This window comes from Erythrolamprus reginae, chromosome 2 (assembly GCF_031021105.1).
Source record: "Erythrolamprus reginae isolate rEryReg1 chromosome 2, rEryReg1.hap1, whole genome shotgun sequence".
In the NCBI taxonomy this organism is placed as follows: Eukaryota; Metazoa; Chordata; class Lepidosauria; order Squamata; family Dipsadidae; genus Erythrolamprus; species Erythrolamprus reginae.
Window position 1 is genome coordinate 24,270,817 of NC_091951.1, and position 21,679 is coordinate 24,292,495.

The window sequence follows — 21,679 nt, forward strand, 5'->3', positions numbered from 1 at the left end:
CGGATTCCTTTCCGGAAGTGGAAGTTTCTCTCCTTTAATCCTTTCTAGCAATATTGTACTCGATGGTTTTAACTCGTTTAAGATCAACCAGAGGGGCATCAGTACTGTACTGTTGATTTTACACAGATGCTGCCTATCTGAAAGGGGAGGGGGGGGGAGAGACAAAAAGCTGGCTTTTCCCTTCTCTAAGGATGGCATTTGCCATCTCACCGATTACATGCTATCAAGTCATTTTCAGACTTCTAGTAACCTATCTTTGCAGATGAGCCAACTGAAATAATAAATTGGGTAAATAATAATAATAATAATAATAATAATAATAATAATAATAATAATAATAATAATAATAATAATATTAGATTTGTATGCTGCCCCTCTCCATAGACTCTTTGTTGTAAATGTCTTTGTTTTTCTTCTCTGCCCTTTTTCTAAAGTCTGAGCATCACTGTGCCTACCGTCCCTGTCTTATTGTCCTATTGTCCAAATTTACCTGTACCTACTTTGCTTTTGCTTATGTTCATATCTATACCTGCTATCTTGTACATGTATGTATGTTTGTATGTATGTATGTATGTATGTATGTATGTATGCTTTCTCTTTTCTGTGTCAGTCCTTCAAATACTGAAAGACTGCTATCATATAACCCTAGTCCTTCTCTCTGTTACCCAAGTCCTACAATCCTTCATTGTATGTTTTACCGTCCACTTGCTTAAATGTTTTTGTTCTTCTTCTCTGTAGTCTTTCAACAGACCAAAAATCTTTTTTCTATCCTAGTGACCAAAACTGGATGCAGTATCCAAAGAGTAGTCTTACCAATTCAGTATAATACAATATTAATACTTCATCTGATCTTGAAACTATCCCTGTGATGCTGCAGACTAGGGCGGCTTTGACTTTTTTGCTAGTTCCAACACACTCCTAGCTCATATGTGATTGTTTCTAGGTCCCTCTCACTCTAGAACCAGGTACTACCTCTTCTATTGATGTGCATTTAGCTTTTCTTGCCTAAGGTGAAGACCTTTTTATTTTTTTTATTTTTGTCAAGCATGTATATTAGAAATAAAATTATAAACTTCATTGTGAACATATAAAATGTATAAACATGGTGATGAATACATTTATTTATTTATTTATTTATATTGATTGATTGATTAGATTAGATTTGTATGCCGCCCCTCTTTGTAGACTCTTTGTTGTAAATGTCTTTGTTGTTCTTCTCTGCCCTTTTTCTAAAGTCTGAGCATCATTGTGAGATGGTTATGAATAAAAGGGAACATTAGGACAGGGACGGTAGGTACGTTGGTGCACTTATGCAAGTCCCTTACAGACCTCTTGGGAATGGGGTGAGGTCAGTGGTGAAATTCAAATGTTTTTGTTCTTTGGTCATGGCTTGGTGGGTGTGGCAGGGGCAAAAAACTCCATTCCCAGTCCACTCTGAGACCAGCCAGAGATGGTATTTGCAGTTCTCTGAACTGCTCAAAATTTCCACTATTGGTTAAAGAACATAAGAAGAGCCATGCTGAATCAGGCCAGTGAGTCCAGCATTATGTGTCACACGGTGGCCCATTAATAATACATGGAGAGGCAAAACCCTCCTTTTCCCTTGACCCCCATCAAATGGTACCCAAGGGAACCCTGCCTGCCTTAATTGTTCTGAAGCATGCTAATGGCTAACATATGTTGGGACAAAATGATGGTTTGCAAAGCTGTTTTCTTTTGTCCCACAATAATCCTGAATTGTTACTACACAAGACAAATGTTACCTTTATTACACCCAGTAAAAAAAAAAAAGCCATGTGCAGTCATTTGCTAGAAGCATCACGGGGAGAAAATAATTGTTGCACCCAGCTGGTGGATTACGCAGAAGGATGTGAAGAATCCTAGAGAGAGAAAAATATGTTCTGGGAGGTCCCGTTCCTCTGGGACTGATGGAGGAGTTTGGGATTGTGAGCACACACAAATGAATCCCTTTGTGACCCTGAGCTCTTCCCAGGAAGCTGCCACATGGAGCACAGCCACTTCTTAAAAGCCCCCTCAACACTGGACACTTGGGAAAATGGATCAACAACAGGTTTATAATTTTGGGACACAATTGTTGTTTTATTGTTCTTAAACAGAATCTTAAGAAAAAGTTTTATTAGTAAGACTCAAACAAAGATATTTGGTCCAGATCAGAGACAATGTTTATCTTGATGTATGGTAAATAAGCCATTCTAGACTTTATAAAAGTTAAATGCAAAACTAGAGTGTTAATGTTTTGCAGTTTTAACATTGCTAAACACCCGTTAACTAGTTTGCATCTCTATGTTGTAGATAAAAGTCACATCGGTTGTACGTTGAGGTTAAACCTCATAAATTTTGGGCCTGCTTCAGAAGGGGAGGAAACTTTTTGATGCAATATATTTAAGAATATTCAATATATGTACATTTCTTTGTCTTCTTCATGCACATTCCTGTTGTCTTGTCATTATTCCTCTGTTGATACAACCTAGGACTACATTGGCTTTTTTTAGCAGCTACAGGACAAGTGGCATTTGGCCAATTATCATGCATCCCAGGGATACATGGCTTGCTCTTTTGGAGATCTCCCAGAGGCAGCCACCATTGTCAGTGCACTCACAAATCCTGAACACAGTCTACAGTGTTAAGGTAGCAAAACAGAACACTTTGTCCGACTCCCAGTGATTCAGAAGCAGCCACCATATTGACACAGAGGCAGCCATGGCAAAATGGCAGCTGCTTCCACGAGTTCACTGCAAGGCCCAGGAATGAATCTTGGGCCCAGTCAAAATAACATCTTTTTCCATAAGGCAGCCACGTAGCCCAGAGTTGCATGACCTGCCCTCTTTCTGCACATGACTTCCAGAGATCATCAAAAGGTATGGAGGAGGTGGAGGAGGCTGTGATGCCTGGGAGGATGGGATTTTAGTTGTTTTAATATTGGATTGTTACATGCTGTTTTTTATCACTGTTGTTAGCCGCCCCGAGCCTACGGAGAGGGGCGGCATACAAATCCAATAAATAATAATAAAAAATAATTGTAGGAATCCAATAGAAGTGAGTACCTTATGTGGGAGGAAAGACCTAGGGTGACCTGTGAGGAAGGGAAAGGTCCAGGAGGATCCAAATTTTGGAAGGGAAGCCTGGGCCCCCCAAAGCTTCCCCAAGCCCTGAAATAGCCATTGTTGTGCTTAATAACTTGCACATTTCTTTGATGGCATTCATTTGATAACAGTGAGAAGAGTGGGAAGGAACCTGGGCCAGGCGTGGAGTCTGAAGAAGTCTCAGTACCAGAGGCAGGGCCTCAGGCAGGGCCTCAGGCAGGGCCTCAGGCAGGGCCTCAGGCAGGGCCTCAGGCAGGGCCTCAGGCAGGGCCTCAGGCAGGGCCTCAGGCAGGGCCTCAGGCAGGGCCTCAGGCAGGGCCTCAGGCAGGGCCTCAGGCAGGGCCTCAAGAACCTCCAAAGGCTGACATGAGTGAAAAAAAAACAGGAAGAGCCTATTCTCAATGCCTGAAATCATCAGGTTTGCCTGCCAATTGTTCCTGGGCTGTTGCCAAAGAAAAGCAAGGTTCCTCGGGATTATCTGATGTTATTTGAAATACTTTTTGCCAGACCTCCTTGGAATATTACAGATTGTTAATGAGACTAGAAGCAATTCCACAGAAAAGACTGGTTTATCTTTTATTTGAACTTAGGACAACAGCTATGTAAGACAATTACCAGCCATTATTATTAAAATTTTTGTAGGAACGATGTTTGTGCTGGGGTCTTTTATATAAGGAAGGTGAATCAGAAGAGGCAGTTATAATTTGGGATAAGAAGTTTATGAGATTTTTTCAGCCCATTTTTGAGCCTTTTTTTCAGCCCATTTCCGAGTTTCTGAAAAGCCTCAAAAATGGGCCAAAAATCATTGAAAATGGGCTGAAAAAAGCCCTGAAAAGGGCACCAAAAACACCCTGAAAAAGACAAAAAAAACCCTGGAGCCTGCCAAGGCCAAAAAACAGGTGGCTGGTGGGCAGGGCTTTGGCAATATTTAGTCTATAATACACACAAACATTTTCACCCACCTTTTGGGAGATAAAAAAAGTATGTCCTTCCGTCTGAAAAATACGGTCATATGCAGGTGAAACTCAAAAAATTAGTATATTGTGCAAAACCTCATTTATTTCAGTAATGCAACTTTAAAAAATGAAACGTAATATATGAGAGAGACTCATTACATGCAAGACAGTTCAAGCCATGTTTTTGTCATAATTGCCATATTATGGTGTACAGCTCATTTAAACCCCAAATCCCCCATCTCAGAAAATTAGAATGTTACATGTAATCAATAAAACAAGGATTGTACATGGACCAATATTGGACCTCTGAAAAGTTTAAGCAGGCATATGTACTCAGTACTTGGCTTGGGTTCCTTTTGCAGCAATTACTGCCTCAATGCGGCATGGCATGGATGCTAACAGCTTGTGGCACTACTGAGGTGTTACGGAAGACCAGGATGCTTCAATAGTGGCCTTCAGCTCTTCTAAACTGTTTGGTCTCAATGCCCCAGGTTTCAGGTCAGGTTCGTTTGTTGGCCAATCAAGCATAGTAATCCCACGGTCATTGAACCAGGTTTTTGTGCTTTGGGCAGATTAGCAGGTGCCATAAAGCTCGTCTGCGGAAGGAAACATGAAGTGCTCCAAAATCCTCTGGTAGATGGCTGTGTTGACCCTGGACGTCATGAAGCACAGTGGACTGAAACCAGAAGATGACATGGCTCCCAAAATCAACACAGACTGAAAACTTCATACTGGACTTCAATCATCCTGCTCTCCATTCTTCCTTCATACTCTGGGTCCTTGGTTTCCAAATGAAATGCAAAACTTTCCAAAGTCATTCAAATAATTTCTCTTCTATGTGAGACCTCTGATGTATTATCAGGTTGGGATTTTGACTGAAACTTTTTCCACAATCAAGATACTCATATGGTTTCTCTCCTGTGTGAATCCTCTGGTGGATCACCAGCCTGGAATTGCGACTGAAACTTTTCCCACAATCAGGACATTGAAAGGGTTTCTCTCCTGTGTGAGACCTCAGGTGAAGTACCAGGTTGGACTTCTCACTGAATTTTTTCCCACACTCAGAACATTCAAAGAGTTTCTCTCCTGTGTGAGTCCTCTGATGTCTTATCAGATTGGAATTGTTACTGAAACTTTTACCACAATCAGGGCATTCAAGGAATCTATCTTCTGTGTGAGTCCTCTGATGTCTTACCAGGTGGCACTTTAGACTGAAACTTTTTTCACAATCAGGACATTCAAAGGGTTTCTCTCCTGTGTGAGTTCTCAGGTGTACCACCAAATGGGAATTTTGACTGAAGGTTTTCCCACAGTCAGGGCATTCAAAGAATTTCTCTTCTGTGTGAGTCCTCTTATGTCTTACCAGGTTGGAATTGTTACTGAAACGTTTTCCACAATCAGGACATTCAAAGGGTTTCTCTCCTGTATGAGTCCTCTGATGTACCAGTAGGATGCAATTCTGACTGAAACTTTTTCCACAATCAGGACATTCAAAGGGTTTCTCTCCTGTGTGAGTCCTCTGATGTTTTACCAGGTGGGAATTTAGACTGAAACTTTTCCCACAATCAGGACATTCAAAGGGTTTCTCTCCTGTGTGAATCCTCTGGTGTACCACCAATTGACAATTTTGATTGAAACCTTTCCCACAATCAGGACATTCAAACGTTTTCTCTCCTGTATGAATACTCTGGTGTAGCACTAAGTGGGAATTTTGGCTGAAACCTTTCCCACAATCAGGACATTCAAAGGGTTTCTCTCCTGTGTGAATCCTCTGATGTACCAGTAGAGTGGAATTCTGACTGAAACTTTTTCCACAATCAGGACATTCAAAGGGTTTCTCTCCTGTGTGAGTCCTCTTATGCCTTACCAGGTTAGAATTCTGACTGAAACTTTTCCCACAATCAGAACATTCAAAAGTTTTGTCTCCTCTGTGAGTCCTCTGATGTACCAGTAGGGTGGAATTCTGACTGAAACTTTTTCCATAATCAGGACATTCAAAGGGTTTCTCTCCTGTATGAATACTCTGGTGTACCACCAAATGGGAATTTTGACTGAACCCTTTCCCACAAACCAGACACCCATATGTTTTTTCTCGTGTGTGTGTTCTGTGGTGCATCAGGAGGAGGTAATTTGAAGTGAAACATTTCCTGCAATCAGAACAATGATATGATTTCTTTTTTGTATACATCCTCTGGTGTATCATGAGGTGAGAGTTCAGACTGAAACTTTTCCCACAATCATAGCATTCAAAGGATTTCTCCTGGGTGTGAATCCTCTAATGTATCACCAAGTTGCCATGCTCAGTATACAGGGAGATATTGTATGGTTTCTCTCCTATGTGGGTTCTTCCATGAATCACAAGGGAACTGTTCTGACTAAAGCTTTGGCCCCATTAGTGTTGTTTTTCTCCAATGTGGATCATTTTGTGCATACTCAGTTGTGATTTGAAATGTGCGTTAGCTGCCAAGCATTCAAATATAAATCATGTGACCATGGGAAAGCTCTAATAGTCAAAAGTATGAAAAATGGTCAAAGGCTTGATAGGTTTTCCTTTTTAACCTTGCTTGTTATTCTCAGTTGTCTGGAGTGCTCCTATTGCCGTCTTCTTTGTCTACGCAATTAAAAGAAAAGAGTAACTTTAATTGTTTATAAAATAATTGCAGAAGATGTTTAAAAAGGAAAGTACAGTGGTACCCCGTGATATGAACCCCCCGTGATACAAACATTTTGAGATACGAACCTGGGGTTCGGAAATTTTTTGCCTCTTCATACAAACTTTTTTCGACTTACGAACCGACCGCAGATCGTAAAATGGCGCTCTGCTGGCCGCCGCCGCCCGGCTGTCACCTTTTGAAACAGCCAGAGGGCTTCTCGGTATTCTCCTGAACCCGAGCCCGAACTTTTGCCGAACTTTTCGGGTTCAGGTTCGGGAGGCCGCCGAGACCATTGGAATGTCGTCTTCTTTGTCTACACAATTCAAAGAAAAGAGTAACTTTAATTGTTTATAAAATGATTGCAGAATGTGTCAAAAAGGGAAAGTATATACATTATGTGTCCCGCCAGCACTGCCTCATGGAGCAGGACTTTGCGAGGCTTGTTTTGCCATTGGAAGCACAAACTGCAGCACTGCCGTCAGGTTCATCATACCAGCACAGCCGGTGTCCTGCCATTCATGGTTGCACTGGTATGTTCAACCTCGCGGTAGTGCTGCTGAAAAACCTTGCAGAGTCCTGCTCCACGAAACAGCTCTGGCGGCAGTATGAGACTCACAAAGATTCATTTCTGGCATTTTTTTAATGAGCGGGTGGAGTAGGATGGGCAAGAAGTGAGACACGCATCTTATCCCTCCAGCTCCATCATGTTCCTCACTGTTGTGTCCAGGGACATACGTTGTAAAAAAAAATTAAAGTCTCGCTACTTCGAACTTCTTGAACCCTCGAGGGGTTTATTTTACATGTGTTCCTGGGTACAACAGTGAGGAACGTGACGGAGCTGCCAGTCTCCAGTAAAATGCGCATTTCACAGTGGGCCGAAATTGGGGCGGGGGTTGTGACAAGGGAATGGGCCACGCCAGGCAGCAAGATGTAAACCCCAGCTGGAAGCCAATGGAAGTGGAGAAGAGGGCCCGCTGCCTGCTGCCGTGTCTTCTGGCAGCAAGGGTAGAGAGGCAGCGAAAGGAGCCACAGCCTCATATGGAGCTGCAACTATAGAGTGGGACGCGCATTCCCAGAGTATCTGTTTCTGAAAGATTTAAAGGGTTAAATAAGGTTCAGGAGGGAAGTGTTTTTAATAGGAAAGTGAACACAAGAACAAGGGGACACAATCTGAAGTTAGTTGGGGGAAAGATCAAAAGCAACGTGAGAAAATATTATTTTACTGAAAGAGTAGTAGATCCTTGGAACAAACTTCCAGCAGACGTGTTTGGTAAATCCACAGTAACTGAATTTAAACATGCCTGGGATAAACATATATCCATCCTAAGATAAAATACAGGAAATACTATAAGGGCAGACTACATGGACCATGAGGTCTTTTCCGTCAGTCTTCTATGTTTGCATTCTCTGCCCCGGGGCCTGGAAGACCTGGAATCAAGTGGGTGGCCCAATCATCCTCTTACCGCTCGGTTGATGAGTGGTGGTCTGCCTGGTCAAGGGCGGGGTTGTTTGCTGGGTGGGCTCTACATGGCAAGAGGTGCTGGGTGGTTGCTCGCTTAGTTGCCCTTCCACACTCAGAGTGCACCAGATGCCTAGTTAACCTTGCCCTAGTTGAGAAGCTGGGGATGAGACTTAGACCACTCAAGGCACTGGAAGCCTTTTGCCAGCTGGACAGATCTGTAATTTGGGGGGGGGGGGATTCCAGTGACGTTTATCACCAAGCTGATGGAAACCAGATGGATGTGTGTGTCATACACAGGCTCCTTATCATCATAGTGCTGGGTATGGAAAGACCCCTGGTGCTAGGCTTAGCATGGCCACAGAAATGGAACCCCCTATAGCAGTGAGGGCGAACCTTTTTTTCCTTGGGTGCTGAAAGAACATGCGTATGCACTATTGCGCATGCGCAAGTGCCGACATCTATAATTCAATGGCTGGAGAGGACCAATAGAGCTGCCCCCACCCACCAGAGTCCCTCCGGACGCTGGAAATGGCCTGTTTCCCAACTTCTGGTGGGCCCAGTAGGCTCGTGTTTTGCCCTCCCAAGGCTTCTGTGGAACCAGGGGAGGGTAAAAATACCCTCCCCACCCCCCAGAGGCCTTCTGGAAGCCAAAAACGCTGGCCGGCACACACATGCACGTTGGAGCAGAGCTAGGGCAATGACTGAGTGCCAGCATATATGGCTTGGCGTGCCACCTGTGGCACCCATGCCATAGGTTCGCCATCACTGCCCTATATGAACCGGAGGAGGTACTGTAGCTGCTTAAAATCCCGAAGATTAAAGCAAAAGGAGAGCTGGGAAAGCCCCCCAAACTAAGGCAGGAGGTGGGGGCAGTAATGCAAGAGCCAAAGAAGGCTGACCCTCACATTCCTAAGGGGTGCTGCGACTTGAGGGACGTGTTTAGCGAGATGGGTTCAGATGAGTTCCCACCCCACTGGCCAACTGACTGCTGTATAGTGTTCTGAATACTACTGAACATGTCTGAATGTTTTGTTACCAGGCTAGGGGACATCTTCAGTGGAGTTTAGGAGATCTATTCAAGGACTTCTAGAAAATTGGAGCTTTGATAGACAAAAATTAAAAAAGAGGGTTGAAGGTTAAATTAAATAAGAGGGTTGAATAATATATATATATACATATTTTTAAAAGCTACTTTATGAAAAGCAAGTTCATTGGCTACTCTTTATCTATTTTCTAACCTGCCTCTAAATTGTCAGCCTAGACTCTAAATAGAAGCAAAGCTGACATAGAAACATAGAAACATAGAAGACTGACGGCAAAAAAAGACCTCATGGTCCATCTAGTCTGCCCTTATACTATTTCCTGTATTTTATCTTACAATGGATATATGTTTATCCCAGGCATGTTTAAATTCAGTTACTGTGGATTTACCAACCACGTCTGCTGGAAGTTTGTTCCAAGGATCTACTACTCTTTCAGTGAAATAATATTTTCTCACGTTGCTTTTGATCTTTCTCCCAACTAACTTCAGATTGTGTCCCCTTGTTCTTGTGTTCACTTTCCTATTAAAAACACTTCCCTCCTGAACCTTATTTAACCCTTTAACATATTTAAATGTTTCGATCATGTCCCCCCTTTTCCTTCTGTCCTCCAGACTATACAGATTGAGTTCATCAAGTCTTTCCTGATACGTTTTATGCTTAAGACCTTCCACCATTCTTGTAGCCCGTCTTTGGACCCGTTCAATTTTGTCAATATCTTTTTGTAGGTGAGGTCTCCAGAACTGAACACAGTATTCAAAATGTGGTCTCACCAGCACTCTATGTAGCGGGATCATAATCTCCCTCTTCCTGCTTGTTATACCTCTAGCTATGCAGCCAAGCATCCTACTTGCTTTTCCTACTGCCCGACCACACTGCTCACCCATTTTGAGACTGTCAGAAATCACTATCCCTAAATCCTTCTCTTCTGACATTAAGCAAAGTCTGTGCTAAATACCCATCCTGGACAGAAATCTACCGAGGGGGCTAAGCTACCATGTTCAGCCAGGACACCAACCAGGAGAAGGGAGCCTACCTGCCCTCCACCCAGATGAAGCCAGGTGAGGTCTGAGTGGGAATATGAGGAAGAAACAGACCCCAAACCTCCTCCTAGAGGTAAATGGTCACTGGGAGTGGGGTGCTTCGAAGACCTGACACCTATACAAAACAGCAACACAAAACACAAATTAGGAACACAAATTAAATTAGGGGAAAAGGCAAATGAGCACCTCTCAATCCTAGACAAGTTCAAATCACCAAGACTAAATGAATTACACCCCAAGGTTGTGAAGAGACTGGCAGACGAGATTTCAGAACCACTGAACTATACCTTTCAAAGATCCTGGAACTTGAGGGAACTCTCCAGAGGACTGGAAAAGAGCTGAGAAAGTTCCCATCTTCAAAAAAGGGGATTAATCTTATTACATACTTTGACAAAGCGATAAAATTATTGAACCAGAGGAAAGCTGTCAAAATAATTTACTTGGACTTCAATAAGGCATTTGATAAAGTAGACCATAACCTACTACTAGATAAAGTAGAAAAATGTGGGTTAGACAGTAACACCATTAGATGGATTCAAAATTGGCTGACTACCGCACTCAACGTGTAGTGCTCAATGGAACTGCATGTACATGGAGGGAAATAAGCAGTGGGGTACCCCAAGGCTCTGTTTTAAGCCCAGTACTCTTCAACATCTTCATCAGTGATTTCGACAAGGCAATACATGGAGAACTTATCAAATTTGCAGGTGACACCAAACTAGCAGGAATAGCCAACTTTTCAGAAGATAGGCTTAAGATTCAGAAGGACCTTGATGGACTTGAACATTGAATGCTGTCTAATAAAATGAAATTCAATGGTGAAAAAAAGTAAGCTTCTACATTTAGACAAGAAAAACAAAATGCACAGGTACAGTATATGTGGTACCTTGTCCAACAGTAGGGAGATCTTGGAGGAGTCTTAGTGGACAACCATTTAAATATGAGCCAGCAATGTGCAGCAGCTGCCAAAAAAGCCAACACAGGCTCAAGATGCAGAAGAAAGCAGATTTTGACAGATTTGAACATTGGATACTATTTAACAAAATAAAATTATTATTTTTAAATAGTTTTTATTGAGTTTCTTCATTAATAAACATATATCAAACAAAAGAAGACAATACACATATACACACATCAAAATAAAAATCAATGGTGAAAAAAGGAAGCTTCTACATCTAAGCAGGAAAAACAAAATGCACAGGTACAGTATATGTGGTACCTTGCTCAATAGTATTAACTGTGAGAGGGATCTTGGAGTCCTAGTGGACAACCATTTAAATATGAGCCAGCAATGTGTAGCATCTGCCAAAAAAGATCTAGGCTGCATTAACAGAGGGATAGAATCAAGCTCACGTGAAGTGTTAATACCATTTTAGAATGCCTTGGTAAGGCCACACTTGGAACACCGCATTCAGTTTTGGTCGCCACAAACAAGAGAGAATGAAGCTATTCTCCAAAACACATGAGGGTAGAACAAGAAGCAATAGGTGGAAATTAAACAAGGAGAGAAGCCATTTAGAACTAAGAAGAAATTTCCGGACAGTTAGAACAATTAACCAGTGCAACAACTTGCTTCCAGAAGTTGCTAACGTTCCAATACTGGAAGTTTTAAGGAAGATATTGGATTACCATTTGTCTGAAGTGGTGTAGGGTTTCCTGCCTAAAGGGGGGTTGGACTAGAAGATCTCCAAGATCCCTTCCAAGTCTGTTATTCTATATTCACAACATCCCAAAACATCTTCAATAAGATCTTTTTAGTTGAAACCTGGTTCATACATGGATTAAGCAATAGTAAATACACTGTGCTTGTTGGCTACACATGGAAATTTTAAAAAAAATCAAAATAACACAGTGGCAGATTAATCCATTATTGTCAAGAGAGTTGAAAGTGCTTGAGTAGGAGACCCTGACAAAAAGGACAACTTTATCACCCAAAACATACAGGATAGAATTAGAGGATCAACTATACTAGACTTAATACTAAGAGAAGAAATTCCCTTGATTGAATAGGAAACCATGATAAAATCCACAACTTGATCACTCAAAAGATACAGGATGGAATTAGAGCAGTGGTTCTCAACCTGGAGGTTGGGACCCCTTTATTTATTTATTTATTTATTTATTTAATTTATTTATTATTTATATTTGTATGCCGCCACTCTCCGCGAACTCAGGGCGGCTCACAACAAGGCATAAACAAATCGTAACAAATCCAAATAAATTTAAATATTTAAAAAAGTTTTAAAAGAACCCCGATATACTAACAAGCACACACACAAACATACCATACATAAATTGTACATGCCCGGGGGAGATGTTTCAGTTCCCCCATGCCTGACGACAGAGGTGGGTTTTAAGAACTTTACGGAAGGCAGGGAGAGTAGGGGCAGTTCTAATCTCCGGGGGGAGTTGGTTCCAGAGAGTCGGGGCCGCCACAGAGAAGGCTCTTCCCCTGGGGCCCGCCAACCGACATTGTTTAGTTGACGGGACCCAGAGAAGGCCCACTCTGTGGGACCTAATCGGTCGCTGGGATTCGTGCGGCAGGAGGCGGTCTCGGAGATATTCTGGTCCAATGCCATGAAGGGCTTTAAAGGTCATAACCAACACTTTGATTTGTGACCGAAAATTGATCGGCAACCAATGCAGACTGCGGAGTGATGGCGAAACATGGGCATACCTAGGTAAGCCCATGACTGCTCTCGCAGCTGCATTCTGCACGATCTGAAGTTTCTGAACACTTTGGGGGTCGAATGACCGTTTCACTGGGGTCGCCTAAGACAAAAAGGAAAAAGACCAACCCCCCCCCCCCCTTGGTGTTAGGAACTAAAGCTTCTATTCTGGCATCTTGGAACATATTTTTACAAATCGACCAATCAGGCGTATACAGTAGGGGTGTCCCTCTGACCTTCCTGCCAATCAGCTTAAAGCTCTGTTGGGAGAATTGGTGCTAGACTTATGGTTGGGTGTCACTACAACATGAGGACCTGGATTAAGGGGTCCCGGCACTAGAAAAGTTGAGAACCACTGAATTAGAGGATCAACTATACTGGACTTACTTCTTACTAAGGGAATAAATGAAAGAGCAACAAATGTATTTGGAGGTTTGAGGCTAAAACATACAAAGATGGTTGCAGGAATTGATTATAGAATAGAAGGAGGTTAAAATGCCAGCAGTCTTCCAATATCTGAGGGGCTGCCACAAAGAGGAGGGGCTCAGTCATTTCTCCAGAGCATCTGAAGGGAAAACAGGAAACAATGGGTGGAAGCGAATCAAGGAGAGAAGCAACCTAGAAGCAAGGAGACATTTTCTGACTGTGAGAACAATTAACCGGTTTTCCTGCAGAAGTTGTGGCTGCTCCACCACCGGAGGCTTTCGGGAAGAGGCTGGGCAGCCATGTGCCTGAAATGCATAAGGTCTCCTGCTGGAAAAGGGGGCTGGACTGGATGACCCCAAAGATCCCTTCCAACTGTTCTTCCGCAATTCTAGTTGCTTCTCTGCTTCCACGCCGTGGAGGGAACCAAACAGCCTGAGTCGCTCCCCTCAACTCACCTACCAACTGATGTTTCGATCCTTGGAGGAGGCGAGAGCGCCTCTCTGCACCACACTCTCCGCTCGGTTTCCTTTCCGGAAGAGGAAATTTCTCTCCTTCCATCCTTTCTAGCAATACAGTACTCAATGGTTTTAACTCCTTCAAGATCAACCAGAGAGGCTACTACTGCATTGTTGAATTTCGAGTCACAGATGTTTTTGGGGGGCTGGGGGGGGGGGCGGGCATGCTTTTTCCTTCTCCACGGATGGCATTTACCAGATCGTCTCACCGATTACATGCTATCAAGCCATTTTCAGACTCTTGAGTATATATAATAAAACCTGTAAATGTCTTTGTTGTTCTTTTTCCCCCTTTTTCTAAAGTCTGAGCACCATTGTGCCTACGGTCCCTGTCCTATTGTCCAAATTTACCTTTACCTACTTTGCTTTTATGTTCATACCAAACCCTGTTATCTTGTACATTGAATGGATAGATAGATAGACAGACAGACAGACACAGACAGACAATAATTTATTAGATTTGTATGCCGCCCTCTGTGCAGACTCAGATAGATAGACAGACAGGCAGACAGACAGATGATTCTTCTTTTCTGTGTCTGTCCTTCAAGTACTGAAAGACTGCTATCATATCACCGTTTTTCTCTCTGTTACCCAATTCCTACAATCCTTCATTGTATGTTTTACCCTCCACTCACTTAAATGTCTTTGTTCTTCTACTCTGTGGTCTTTCTACAGACCAAACATCTTTTTTATATCGTGGTGACCAAAACGAGATGCAGTATCCAAAGTGCAGTCTTACAGGACCAGAAAGAGGTTCGACACTTTAGTTGCTGTTTCTAAGTTTATTAGATCAAGCTGTAGCGTAGTTCACACACCTGAGCCCTGCGCCCAGGTGTAAGTGCCTCACCTAGAAGTGCAAACTGACAGCTCCTTAAGTTTGAAGTCTTGTTGAAGTGACGTTTGTGGGTTAGTTTAAAGATTCATCTAATTGGCTTGGCCCAAGGTGGATGCCCCAATTGTTCTGGGGGAAAAAGATGGGTCCCTTCATTTGTGGGTAGACTATAGAGGGCTAAATGGTATATCTATGTTCGAAATGCTTACCTGCTGCCCCTAATGAAGAATATGGTAGCAGACCTGGAGAAAGGATTTTTTTAATCAAACTGGACTATAAGAAGCATATTACACAGAATTAAAGAGGGTGATGATTGAAAAACAGCATTTATTTGTCCTTGATTGTAACAGGCTTTTGACCTCACTTTGCCCAGTCATTAAATGAATTACTGTGGACATTAATTGGGACACCACCTGAGTGCTAGTGATTTTATTTCTCTTTTCCATGGTGGATTACCATCAGCAGGTAAGCATCACAGGGACAAAATCATTGTACCCAACTAGTGGATTACTACTCAGAAGGATGTGAAGAATCGTGGAGAAAAAACAAATTCTGTTCTGGGAGGTCCCCTTCCTCTGTGCGTGATGGAGGAGTTGGGGATTATGAGTGAACACAAATGAATCCCTTTGTGAGCCTGAGCTCTTCCCAAGAAGCTGCCACATGGAGCACAGCCACTTCTTAAAAGCCCTCTCAACACTGGACTCTTTGGGGAAAATGGATCGGCAACAGAGGTTCATAATTTTGGGAAAGACACAATTGGTTGTTGTATTGTTCTTAAACAAAATCTTAGAAAAAATGTTATTAGTAAGAATCAAACAAAGATATTTCATCTGGAAGAGATCAGAGACAATCATTATGGTGACATATATTAAATAAGCCATTCTAGACTTTGTACAAGTTAAATGTAAAATTAGAGTGTTAATGTTTTGCTGTTTTAACATTGCTGCTGGTTCACCTGTTAACTAGTTTGCCTCTCTATGTAGTAGAGTAGTAGATAAAGGTGAAATTGGTTGTAAATTGAGGTAAAACTTCATAAATTTTGGGCCTGCTTCGGAAGGGGAGGAAACAGATATTGATCCAATATATTTATGGATACTCAATATATGTAAATTTCTTTCTATCTTCTTCATGCACATTTTTTCTTCTATTTAAAAGTAGTTTAACCTTGTTTTGTTTTAAAAAGAAATTTGAGTTTGTAATTTAAATTAATTTTCTGAATGAAACATTTCTTTTTCCAAAAAGCCACTTTACAAGAGGTTCATGGGGATTTGTTGCTATTTCCTGAACATTTCCAGTGTCTCAGCAACACTTTTTTATGGAGGAGAGGGGCATGGCCAAGCGCAGCGGTGACACGGAGTTTCTCACATACACTCTGGGAATCCCCAATCCCTATCGCCTAGGGCAGTGTTTTTCAATCAGTGTGCTGCGAGACATGGTCAGATGTGCCGCGAGACGGCTCCTGCAAGTGGGAGCTCCAGGGCTGAGGCTTCAGCCCTAGAGCTCCCACTTGCAGAAGCCTCCCCCCCGGCTATTGCCCGCTGCCGCTGCCATTGGCACCCTCCTGCGAGAGGCCGGCAAAGGTTGCTTTGAAAGTCGGCCCCCTCGCGCCCATGGCTTCTCGTCACTAATAGCGGCGGCGGGCAATAGCCGGGGGAGGGGCGGCTTCTGCAAGTGGGAGCTCCAGGGGTGAGGCTTCCACTTGTGGCTGTCTCCGCCCGCCCGATCCATCCTTCTCTCCAGCTCCTCCCACAGCGGTGGCTGCAGCGGTGCTGGCGATCCGGCCGCTAGCCGCTCCGAGCGCTGTGGGAACGCCTACCCCTCACAGTCCCGTCCCAGGCTGTCAGTAAAGGGGTTGCTTCCCATCCCCCTGCCAGCTTGCTCAGAACATTCAAACTAAGGAAAACCTTCGCCGGCCTCCACAGAGAAGAAAGGAAGAGAGAGAACGAGAGAGAGAGAGAGAGAGAGAGAAAGAACAAGAGAGAGAGAAAGAAAATAAGAGAGAGAACAAGAGAGAGAAAGAAAATAAGAGAGAACGAGAGAGCAACAGAGAGAAAGAACAAGAGAAAGCATGAGAGAGAGAGAAAATAAGAGAGAGAACGAGAGAGAGCAACAGAGAGAAAGAACAAGAGAGAGAAAGCATGAGAGAGAGAAAGAACAAGAGAGAAAGAAAATAAGAGAGAACGAGAGAGAAGGAAAGCAAGAGAGAAAAAGAGATAGCAAGAGAGAGAGAAAGCAAGAGAGACAGATAGGGATAGGAAAGGAGAGAGAAATGAGAACAAAAAGGGGAGAAAAAAGGAGAAATGAAAAAATGATTGAGGCAGAGAATGAGAGGAGAGATAAACAAAAGAGAGAGAGAGAGAGGTGATTCTTGAAGCATATGGTAAAAAGCATTTTTGAAAAGAATAAAAGAGAAAAAAAACCCAGCCCTCAATTGGTTTTGGAAATGGTTCGAGTGTGTATACACACACACACATAAGGGGGGGGGAGAGAGACAGGGATGGAAAAAGAGAAGTGAGAGGGAGAAGGAATGAGAGAGAAAAGGGGGAAAGACAGAAGTACCCAGAAATGAGACAGTGGTATAAATTTGAGGAGGGATGATTGATAATTGACTGTACAGTATTTATAAGGGGATGTTACATGGGATTGTATATATGAGGGGGTTATTTATGTATGTATGTATGTATGTATGTATGTATGTATGTATGTATGTATGTATTTATTTATTTGATTTGTGTCATTTTGGTTGGTGGTGTGCCCCAGGATTTTGTAAATGTAAAAAATGTGCCGCGGCTCAAAAAAGGTTGAAAATCACTGGCCTAGGGGACCTGGTTCAATAGGAACCAGGGATGGACAGTGGACTGCTCCTGGGATGGGACACCATTCCGGTAGTGGAAATGAAGCCGTGTGCGCAGCGACACTTGACTTGTGGTCGGGTGCCTGAGCCCGGTGTGAGATTTGCTTCCTGCAAATGCAGCGAAATCACACGCGAGGAGGTGTGCAACTGTGAGATTTTTGCGATTTTCGCCAATTTTTTGCTTCCATTCATACGCAGAAACAAAAATCCCAGTGAAAATCGCCGAAATCTTGCAGTCGAGCATATCCTCACACAAGATTTTGCTTCTTGTGCATGCGGAAGCAAATCTCATGCTGGGCAAATGCACCTTACCCCCAACCCTCGTGTCTGTGCCTGCCATCCGCACACCCATGCCCGCTGCCTGCCAAGCGGTGTCCCATTAAATGGTGGTAACTTTTGCCCCTCACTGGTCAGAATCAGGTCAGAACTGCCTTGGAGGGGTGGTGAAGAAGGGGACGTCGTAGGCAATCTGTTTGGGGTCGGCATACCCCATAGAGAACCAATTTAGAGCCCTCGACCAGTGGCAGCAGAAATTAGATTGTAACAGTTGTCCAATCCTTGAGAAATGCAAGGATTGTTTGTTTATAAAGTTGGATGTCATCTGAGAAGATAATTTAAGGATATGTGCATGAGAGATGAAGAAGCAAGAGCTTCAATATATATATATTATAATTGTTGCTTGTACCATTTATAGTAGATTAAATTTTGCATTGTATAGACTTAATATAGATAACATAAATTACATAAGATATCATAGATTGTGAGTATTATTAAGCCTTTTTCAATTAATTTACTGATACAATCAATATCACTATTGTTTCCATCTTTATTAAGAAATATTTCTATTTGTTTCAAAGGAATAAAAGTTAGTATTAAAGCATAATATCATAGTAATAGGAAAGTGAAAGGTTACATTAATACTATTAAGATTAAAGTTTGGTTAGTTATTGAATAGTAGTACAGTAATACCTCGTCTTACGAACTTAATTGGTGCCGGGAGGAGGTTCGTAAGGTGAAAAGTTCGTAAGAGAAAAGAATGTTTCCCATAGGAATCAATGGAAAAGCGATTAATGCGTGCAAGCCCAAAATTCACCCCTTTTGCCTCATTACCGCTGGCATTCGGATTTTGTTCGGGGGTGGGTGGAGGGGGGGAGATGGGGGAGAGACAACGCAGGCTGCCCGGAGGGAGCCTCGTGGGTGGATTAACCGAAAAGTCAACAGTTACTGTCCGGCTTGCAATGGCTGGAAGGCCAGGGGAGGGAAACGCACCGCCACCCCTATCTGTAACTTCAGGCAGAAACCTTTCTCTCTCTCTCCTTCCTCCCTCCCTCCTTCCCCCTCTCCCTCCTGGCCTCCCTCCTCCTCTGCCTCCCTCCCAGCCTCCGGGCCACATTCGCCTTCCTCCGCCACCGGCGCTCAGCTCCTTCTCCTCTTCTTGCTTCTTTACAAGATGACAGCCGGGTGGCGGCGCGGAGGCTGGGGATGGTGTGCGTGTATGGAAAAGGTCAGCGGGAGAACTGGGGGGAGCCGTGGCCACTGCCCCGTGGAAGGGACCCGGCTGGGAAGCTCCCGAAGGTGTGGGCTGGGGTCTTTCCGGGAGAGCAAGCAGCAGGCGTGGGCTGGGGTCTTTCCCCTGGGGGCAAAGGTGGTGGTCGCGGGGTGGCTTTGCTGCAGGCGGGTGTCTAGGCACCGCAGCTCCCCCCAGTTCTCCCGCGGACCTCTTCCACACATCCCGACTCCCGCAGCCTCCGCACTTTTCTTTCGGCTTCGGCTGGACAGGAGGACCTAAGCGACTGGAGACGTTGCCAGCCCAGCAGTGCTTTTACATTGATAGTCTCCGGCCGCTTAGCTCCTCCCATCCATCCAGAAGTCGAAAGTTCTGCCCTTTGTTCACCAGCCTCCACGCTTTTCTTTCGGCTTCGGGCTGGACAGGAGGAGCTAAGCAGCCGGAGATGTTGCCAGCCCAGCGGCATTTTACATTGATTCCTCCAGTTGCTTAGCTCCTCCCATCCATCCAGAAGCCGAAAGCTCTGCCCTTTGTTCAGCAGCCTACACGCTTTTCTTTCGGCTTCGGGCTGGACAGGAGCAGCTAAGCAGTCAGAGACGTTGCTAGCCCAGCGGCGTTTTACATTGATTCCTCCGGTCGCTTAGCTCCTCCCATCCATCCAGAAGCCGAAAGCTCTGCCCTTTGTTCAGCAGCCTACACGCTTTTCTTTCGGCTTCGGGCTGGACAGGAGCAGCTAAGCAGTCAGAGACGTTGCTAGCCCAGCGGCGTTTTACATTGATTCCTCCGGTCGCTTAGCTCCTCCCATCCATCCAGAAGCCGAAAGAAAAGCACAGCAGCTGGGGGAGTCGGGGTGTGTGGAAGAGGTCCACGAGAGAACTGGGGGGAGCTGCGGTGCCTAGACACCCGCCTGCAGCAAAACCACCCCGCGACCACCACCTTTGCCCCTAGGGGAAAGACCCCAGTCCATGCCTGCTGCTTGCTTTCCTGGGACGACGCAAAGACCACCTTCGGGAGCTTCCCAGCCGGGTCCCTTCCACGGAGCGGTGGCAGTGGTTCCCCCCAGTTCTCCCGTGGACCTCTTCCACACACCCTCGCCGCTCCCAGCCTCTGTGCCGCCGCCCGACTGTCAACTTGTAAAGAAGTGAGAAGACGAGGAGGAGCTGGGTGCCGATGGCGGCAGAGGAAGGCGAATGCTGCCCGAAGGCTGGGAGGGAGGCGGAATACAGGAGGAGGAGGAGGAAGAGGAGGGAGGCAGGGAGGAAGGAAGAGAGGGAGGGAGGGAAGGAGGGAGGTAGAGGGAGGGGGAAGGAGAGAGAGAGAGAGAGAGAGAGAGAGAGAGATATGAGCTCAACGAAGTTCATCCAAACAAAACCTCTCAGAAGGGAATCCGGCGGGGCAAATGGAATTCCCCACCTCTTTTTACTTGCACTGGCATTCCCGAGGCGGGGAATCCCAGCCGTGGAACAGACAAAGCTCCCTGGGTTGCCCTGTCGCCTTAAAGCAGCAAAGTCCCCCCCCCCTGCCACTTTTGCCTGGTCCTCCACAGGGGGGGGGTAACAGCTGCGGTGGAACAAGCAAGAGGAAGCGAGCAAGCGGGCTCCAGGTTCAGGCACAGCTCCGCCCCTCCCACCCCCCCACGGAGGACCAGGCGGCAGTGGGGGTCTTTGTTACGGGGAAACCCAGGGAGAGCCAGGGAGCCTTGTCTGAGGCAAAGCGCGGGTCCTTGCCACGGCCAGGATTCCCCACCTCGGGACTGCCAGTTCAAGCAAAAGGAGGCGGGAAATCCCGGCGGGGCATCAAGCAAATAGGAAATTCCGGCAGTGACAGGCAGGGAAATCCCTGCTGCAGTAAGAGATCACAAGGTAGAGCGCATGCGCAGTAAGAAAGCCCATGCCCCCGGCTCGGGTTCGTAAGGTGAAAATGGTTCTTAAGACAAGGCAAACAAATCATGAACCCCGGGTTCATATCATGAAATGTTTGTATGATGAGGGGTTCGTATCATGAGGTACCACTGTATATATGAATTAAGCTCTCTGAACTTGTGATCCATAATCAAATTTTGTACTGTGTAGATTTAACATAGACAATATTAATTATATAACATCAGATGGTAAATCTTTTTTGATCTAATTAGTATTAATATTGTCCCTATTTTTAACAAGCAATATGTATAAAAGTTTTGATATTATTAATTGATTATTAGTCTATTTAGCAATTTAAACAAATTGATTTATAAGTAAATGAATTGAGGAAATGAAATACTTAAGGCCACGAAAGATGAAACGATAATTTGTAAAGGGAAAGAAATCAAAATTCTGAAACAAATCCCCAAAAGATTAAGAGATAATAGATGAGCTTATAGACCTCTCGCTGAACTGGTTGAGGCAGGCAGGATTCCCTTGAGTACCATTTGTTGGGGGTCAGGGGAAAGGGAGGGTCTTGCCTTCTCTTTCTGCTTAACATGGACAATTGGTGGGCCACTGTGACACAGAATGCTGGACTCGATGAGCTTTGGCCTGATTCAGCATGGCTCTTCTTATGTTCTTATGTACAACTTAATAAAAGAAGAGTCCTCTTTAGATGGTTGATCCCGGAAGGGATGCTTATTACTTGAAGG

At 44.3% G+C, this 21,679-nt stretch overlaps 2 protein-coding genes across 2 annotated transcripts in view; both read right to left on the bottom strand.

Moving 5' to 3' along the window:
• The window catches only part of LOC139160015 (zinc finger protein 850-like), a 37,103-nt gene that overhangs the window by 2,391 nt on the left and 13,033 nt on the right, over positions 1-21,679 (bottom strand). The window contains exon 3 of the transcript XR_011557870.1: positions 10,253-10,374. The gene's annotated coding sequence lies outside the window, so the exon portion shown is untranslated. The remainder of the gene's footprint in view (positions 1-10,252; positions 10,375-21,679) is intronic.
• On the bottom strand, positions 4,144-13,897 carry LOC139160031 (zinc finger protein 84-like). The gene is made up of 2 exons (XM_070737545.1): positions 13,810-13,897; positions 4,144-6,671 (listed from the first exon to the last, which is right to left on the bottom strand). The coding sequence occupies exon 2, from the start codon at positions 6,261-6,263 to the stop codon at positions 4,875-4,877; it is 1,389 nt and encodes a 462-aa protein (XP_070593646.1). The 5' UTR covers positions 6,264-6,671; positions 13,810-13,897; the 3' UTR covers positions 4,144-4,874.